The following is a 7,104-nucleotide window of genomic DNA, read 5'->3' on the forward strand; positions in this document are numbered from 1 at the left end:
TGTCTGCTACTGAAATCTTGTGTCACATACGGAGCAAGAACACCAACAATTGGTTCAACTTCCTTCAATGAGAGCATCTTGGTGTCGGCTAATAAGCTGCGAAATGCCACTTGGTCTCCAAGAAAAATCCTTTTAGGTACCATATCAGAACCAACCTGCTGTGACTCAACATTCAAGGGCATTGAAGTCTCACTTGTCACGGTATCATCATCAGAAACAATAAATCCAGAAACCAACTCATAAGATTGGGTCTTTCTTGAAAGAGAAACCAAATTGCAAATTTTGCTAACAGGTGGATCTTCCTTTGTTGCATCAGAAAAGAGATCCACTTCAGGAATGGACTCCAGCGGTGTTGTTGCAACAGAAAAAAGGCCCATGGCATGAACGGGCATCGGCTCTTGCAGTTACGGTTGAATCCCAACAAGACCCACTTCACAGAACTCAGTGGGGTCACCATTCTTGTGGACGGAATTTGAAACAACCTTCTCCGTCGCAACAAATTGGGCCTTGGAAGTCGCAGTGTGCACTAAATCATCTTCGGAAACATGAGACGCAGAAACCAAATCGCAAGCTTGGAACATGGGACCGTCAGAAATTTTGGCGGCGTCCATGCTCGGCAACATCGCATCACATGGAGCAAGAACTGCTGGTAACGTCGAATGTTGCGTGAGATCCAAAGAAATCTTAAAATCCAAGGCCTTGACAAGCTAATGCAAAAGACCAAAACACCCTTAGCATCCTATCAATTGGTCGCTTGTTCCCCCAAACCCATGCTCTACAGATCTCCTTTCTTGATTCCTCTGGACCTTGGTCTTCTTGTGGGCGCAGCGACATACGGAGGCGGCAGCGGCTGCTTCGTTTGTGTAGGGTTTTTGTAATTTGTGCGCTTTTTGTTGTTTTGGGCCTGAGCTGTTGGGCTTTTCTTTTGTTATGACTCATGCCTTGGTTTTCTATTTTTGACTTATGTATTTGGGCTCTTTTGTAACTTTATTTGGTAATGAATTATTCATTTCTTTCAACCCAAAAAAAACAAAAAAAACTACACCTTATCAAATAGGGTAAAAAACAATTTTGATCACTAGGTTAGGGTTTAGGGACGATTTTGGTCATTGTGATTCTAATTATCTTAATTTCGTCACCACAATAAAGTCCAATTCCTCAATCCCGTCAGTTTCACTAATTAAAAAAGATTAAAGATTAAAGATTAAATTAAAAATAATTAATTTAAATGCAAAATTTAATATTTAAAATAAACTTTTAAATAGGACTTCACAAGAATAAAAGAGGACCCATGAATCATGAACAGCCACAATCAAGAAAAAAAAATTTACTTTCAAGTTTCAACCAAACAAAAAAATAATAATAACAACGCCAGTAGAAGCTATCAAGTAATAAAAATGGTTCATATATTTCGATAATTGTTTCACTGAATTGCCGCATCAAGAAATTAAAGACCAACAAAAATGACATGCTTCTTCTACATCACAGGTAAATTGGCAATGGCTACAACTTTCCAACATACAGCTGAAAGACCTTGCCTCCTGCTACTGCTGCTGCTGCTGCACACACTGTCTTTTAAAGTTCAAAATTGTTAGCATTTACCGAAGTCTGTTTTATGAAAAGATTGCTCAAATGTAATGTTGTAAGTAACAAGAACATATAGGAAATTGTACCATTAAATAAGCAACATTAACTACCATCTTGGCCTCGATCCGGTGCCCTTGGTTCCACTCATTCTGGACATAAAATTATTTCTGATAATAATAATTAATACGAAATAATTAGTACTTAAATTAAAGCAATCCATGAACACAAATTAGAGAAATGGTGATCATCAATACATATTTTGTGTTGTAGAAGAGAGGAAGTGAAAGCTGGATATCCCAACAGACTTAAATATTTTCGACCACATGCATGCAACATACCTAAAAGATGAACTTGATGATGGCCTATCTCTCAGACTGAGTGAAGAAAATGGTTTTGAAAGGAACTCCATTGGATCAGCTTCGCCGCAGCTGCTCGAATCTGCTGGCCATCTATTTGGAACAACAGTGACCCTGATCACCAATGAAGCAATAATGAGTTATTTAAGGTAAATCCACTGAAGTTAGAGGTATTATGAAACTGAGTTTTTTGCCAACCTGTGAGGAATAAAAGTTGAAAAAAAGAAGTTCCAAGGACAATTTACATACCCATCAAAACTTCTGTGTTTGCAACGGTTCATCTTATCGACAGTATAATTCCCAAAGATGATGTCAAGGCGCTCTGTAAGTTTAGGAATATCAGAGAGTGGGACAATGTCCCAAATCTTCATAACCTGGACAAAATCTGAGTCCTGCTTGTGAATTTCTACGCTCCAAATGAGATAAAGCAGCTCATTGACTTCATACGTCTCTAGCAATTCAGCAGAAGTCCCACCACGGCCTATAATCACTTTATCATTCTGAGATTGGCGCCAACCATTAGAAAGCTTTTTTATTAAAGAAATTACGCCCTGTCGAATCTCGGTGTCTTTAATTTCTGCTATTGAATTCCTAAATTCCTTGGCGAACCAAACCTATATCGGAAAAAGACTGATTATTGCTAATGAACAAATAAGCAAATACTTTGATGATTACAAAAAAGCAAAACCAGAAGTAGCAGCATACCTTCCATTTTGCATTTTTGAACAGCAGAGAATCAGCATCAAGCAGAGTATGTAGTTGGTTATGCTCTAGAAGGGCTGCTGCAATAGCCTGAGCTAAGTTATTGTCCTCATCAGCATTATAGAAACAATCACGTTTCTTCCCATCAAGAATTAGATTCTTCCAAATAGAGTTACTGTTAGTCAATGTCGCTTCGTTCCCCAATATCCAAAGGCAATGCCTACACCAAACAACCACAAAAAATTAACTTAATAAAAAATACCAATAATTCTGACAAAACATCTAATCTACAACATGAGCAAGCTACAATGTAACATGCAGTAATACCTGGCACGAGTTAGAACCACATTTGCTCGCTGACGATTGGAGAGGAAACCTACAGAGCCATTCCCATTACATCTGACAGTGGAGATAATTATCACATCCTCTTCACCACCTTGGAATCCATCAACAGATCGCACACTTACAGAGAAATCTGTGCCAGAAACTTCACTGTAGTTTCTGACTCTCAATTGAATTGCATTAACTTGAGCTTTGTAAGGTGATATTACCCCCACACTAACCTTCTTTTTTGTTCGAGTAAATTCTGTGGCGAAGAAGGAAAAGTTAAGAAAACTAAAGAGTAGTAGGTATCATGTACCTAGCTAAAACCTTCTCAAGCAGCATATTCTTACAACAACTAAGAACATCGACTAGCTTAGGACAGTAATTACCTTTGTAAAGGCTTGAAACTATCTCATATACAACAGCAACCTCAGCCATGTTTTTCAGACTATGCCCTCGATCAAATTCTTCTTTTCCATTGGCTACATTTATAAAGGAGTACGGCCCGTACATTCTGCCCTCAATGAAGGACTTCTCATAGCTTACTTCACTGACATTTGGACCATCTAATATCTGATTGTTGTAGAACTCCAGTTTCGGAAACCTGCTGATCGATGGATGCATCCTATACTGGACATTAAGAAGGAGCTTCTCGTGGCCTAAAAGTACAAGTCTTTCGAACAAACTTCTTCCAAATTCAGCATTCTCGGAGAGCTAACAAGTTCATTTGCTAAGATGTTAATATATTTATGTGTGCGTGTGTGTATAAGCTTCTCATTATTTAAAAAACTAAAGAAAACAAAAGGTAAAAAAAAAACCTTGCTTTTAACCATAGCAGGGAGTTGCCTCTCATCTCCTATGAGAATAGCATGGCGAAGCCCAGGTAGTTGTAAAGGAATTGCTGATTCACATTCTTTCAGCTGAGCTGCTTCATCAATCACTAACATTTCCAGAGGTGCCATTCCTTCAGTGTGCAATTTTGCAGAGCTTGACGCAGTACAAAATATTAAACAAGCATTTGCCAAGCACAAATTTCTCATTGTTTGTCCGTCATTTGAATTTGGAACAGAAAATTCACGAAGCGACTTAAGAATTTCTGTGCAATCTTTTTGAAGTGATTGTAACCTTTCATTAGCAACACTAGCCCGATGCAATATAGATTTAATCAACTTAAGCAAATCCGAAACTCTAATCATATTCTTCACCACCTCAAGTGAAATGCAAGATGTTGGCAAGTGGGTGTACAAGTTTACCATACAAGTTTTCAGATTCTCACTAAAGTAATCAAATTTTTTCTTCACAAACTCTTCAAACGTCAAAAGATCACTCTCATGATCACTTGTTGAGCTGCTATTATCAGTTTCTTCATCGTGCTCATCATTCTTTTTGTGCTGTTCCCTCTTTTCCTTTAAATACAAGGAATAGAGTTGCTCTGGATCCTCAAGTAAACCTATCATGGATTCTAACCAATGTTTCCAACCAGACAAAGGGGCAAGACACTTGGACAGAATACTAATACGACTATCAAGAAATACCTCAAAAAGGTCATTATAATTATCGATGTTCATCCGCTCCAGATTCCCAAATAGAATTACATCTCCTAGTCCATACTTTCCATATTCAAGAGTCTGATTAACCAACCTCAAGAGTCGTGCCGTAACTTCTAACACGGCAATATTGGTTGGAGCACATGTTAGTGTTCTGCACTTCAACTTAAAGAGGACAAAGAGTGTCGTACCGACTGTCTTGGTCTTTCCAGTTCCAGGAGGACCCCATATTAGTTTTACAGAATTATGGTGATGACACTTACTCAAACTGATACAGTTCAAAACTGCAGCCTTTTGGGAATCATTTAGATCAGAGCACATTGTGGGCCATTTTGTAGAAAGGTCAGGGAAGCACATGTGTTTGGAAAAACAGGTTGTGCAAGAATTCTCCCCCTGTAAGAAACAAACATGAAATGGATTAGTGAGGAATAGACCCTTTGCTTTGAGTTTAAGGATAAGAGTACAGAAAAATACATCAGATGAACTGGGTTGCACTTGCAGCACATTCTTAATGATATTGGTGTTTGTCTTTTCTGAGTTCAGCGCTTTCCATACACGAACATTTGTGGTCATGTTCATCAAATAGACAGCAAACAGTGTTTCTCTCTTGCTCTTTATTTGCTTGTATCCTTCCCCATTGATAGGCTTTGATGAGAGTATCTGGAGATTGTCTGAGCTTCCATCTTTCGATCCGAGAACATATGCAATAAGGTAGAAATTTGTAGGCCTGTTCAAATCATCAATGCATTTTGGTCTAATATTTGTCAAGGCAAAGATATCTCCAACCGCTGGCTCATATTTTCCTGCATTGCTTTCTGTCGCAATCATCTTCCTGACTGTAATTTCATAAAACAAGTCTTTGGGAGGCCTATGATGTTTAGAAGTTTCAACAGTCAGAATCTCACAAATAGGTGCCTGCGAAATTGCCGTAACGTTTGAGAGTAAATCAGCATGTGTTTCCTCAATAAGTGAAGGAATGAATGACTTCATGTAACCCGCCACGGTCGAAAATGTCTCTGGAATTTTCGTCACCTGCAAGTGAATAATGTGAAATTTATATCTCAAAACAAAAAAAAAATTAAAAAACGAGAGCTGAAAGGAAAGTTGACAACACTAGCTAGCTAGATATGCATAATGAGGAGATAAGTAACTGGAAACAAAACCTGGTGTTTGTAAAGATCTCTGAAGAGAACATTCCTAAGAGACCAAGAGAAGACCAAGTCGATTAAGCTTCTACCTGCAATTTCAAAAGGCTTCTTCACCTCATTGTCCTCATGATCCATAATTATTACTACTTACTCAACTGAAAATTCCCCAACTTCTGATGTATAAAATGCAGTGGCTTCTGTGGATATATATCACTCTCTCTTTTATATTCAACTCCACTTGCTTAGCAATGAAGCAAGAGGAGGATTCAAAACAAGTTTACAATCAACAGTAAAAGATGGTGGCCAGCAGTATGTACATAAAGTGAGTTTATCAGCAGTAAAAGGACTTGGAAAGAGAGAAAATAAAGGCAGCTACCTCTAGGCGAAGTTAATAATTACTTGGCACTGAAACAACTTATTTTTTTGTTGCTAAACACGCAATAGGATTGAATGGCATGGCACCTTATAATAATTACTTAGCTCTTCGATTTCCTGTCCAAGTTGTAGAAATGAAAAATTAATGCATGTAAAGACATCCAAAGGGACGTTTTCTATTTTCGAAAATAAGTAATCGTATATTATTGATAAACAAACAAAAGTACAAAGTAACTATATGTGCCAAATATGGGTAAATCTTCCCAAGTGATCAAATACAACCACATGTTTAATTGATCTTGAGAGAATCACGCACAACTCAAATAATGACTAAATCCCCAATCTAATAACCAGAAACACAACCCAAAATGGGAACTTTTTTTTAAATAGGAAGATTATACGTCTTTTTCTTTGAAAATCAAACATACCTCAGGAAAAGTAGTAGGAAGAAAATGAATGTGAAAGATTATAATAAAGACGTGTTGAGTTAATAATTATTACAAGACTTGAAAGACCAAAAGACACGCACAAGATATAAAACGAGACAGACAGCTTCATATTCATGTCGCTGCCTGCATTGGTAAGACCAACAGACGTCTTTGACCTTAATTTCACTAAAATAATAAGTAAATAAATAAGAAGGTAGTTAAATTGGAAAATGATCTGCTGCGACGGGCCATTTTAGGTTTTGTTCATGTCAAATTTTCCTAGCTGGTGCGTATCAAAAGATGATTTTCGAATATCTGTACGAGTTATATCACATGGCCATATTATTGTACCTACAATAATTTTTCGATCCATTGAGTTGAGGATTGAGCTATATATTTGTTTAAAGTAAAAATATTGAAGAAAAAAAATTAAATCCTTGTGATATGTACATACAGTATTAAGTTTCTTTTTTGGTAATTAATAGTACAGAGTTAAGTTAACTTTCAATTATTCAGTTGCATTAATTAAAGAGTGATGCTATTTACCCACTTACATTTGATTGGTAATTGGAATTGACGACGACATTTGAATCCTTTTACGAAAAGAGTGCTGCTATTTCCACCATTTTATCCTATT

The 7,104-nt window shown here is 37.2% G+C and overlaps 1 protein-coding gene across 3 annotated transcripts; it reads right to left on the reverse strand.

Moving 5' to 3' along the window:
- Positions 1–1,309: 1,309 nt before the first annotated feature.
- LOC110773558 (helicase SEN1-like) lies at positions 1,310–5,932 on the reverse strand. 3 transcript variants are annotated; one of them, XM_088246711.1, is made up of 10 exons: positions 5,680–5,930; positions 4,991–5,548; positions 3,788–4,909; positions 3,359–3,683; positions 2,973–3,231; positions 2,649–2,865; positions 2,193–2,557; positions 1,926–2,057; positions 1,674–1,754; positions 1,313–1,572 (listed from the first exon to the last, which is right to left on the reverse strand). In XM_088246711.1, exons 1-9 carry the CDS (start codon positions 5,797–5,799, stop codon positions 1,694–1,696), a joined length of 3,159 nt encoding a protein of 1,052 aa, XP_088102837.1. In that variant the 5' UTR covers positions 5,800–5,930; the 3' UTR covers positions 1,313–1,572; positions 1,674–1,693. The 3 variants fall into 3 exon arrangements, with proteins under 3 accessions (XP_088102836.1, XP_088102835.1, XP_088102837.1); XM_088246710.1 differs by having other exon boundaries at positions 1,310–1,568; positions 3,788–5,548; positions 5,680–5,932; XM_088246709.1 differs by having other exon boundaries at positions 1,311–1,572; positions 3,788–5,548; positions 5,680–5,932.
- Positions 5,933–7,104: the final 1,172 nt, after the last annotated feature.

The sequence above is a fragment of the Prunus avium genome, chromosome 1 (assembly GCF_965620075.1).
Source record: "Prunus avium chromosome 1, drPruAviu1.hap1.1, whole genome shotgun sequence".
NCBI lineage: Eukaryota > Viridiplantae > Streptophyta > Magnoliopsida > Rosales > Rosaceae > Prunus > Prunus avium.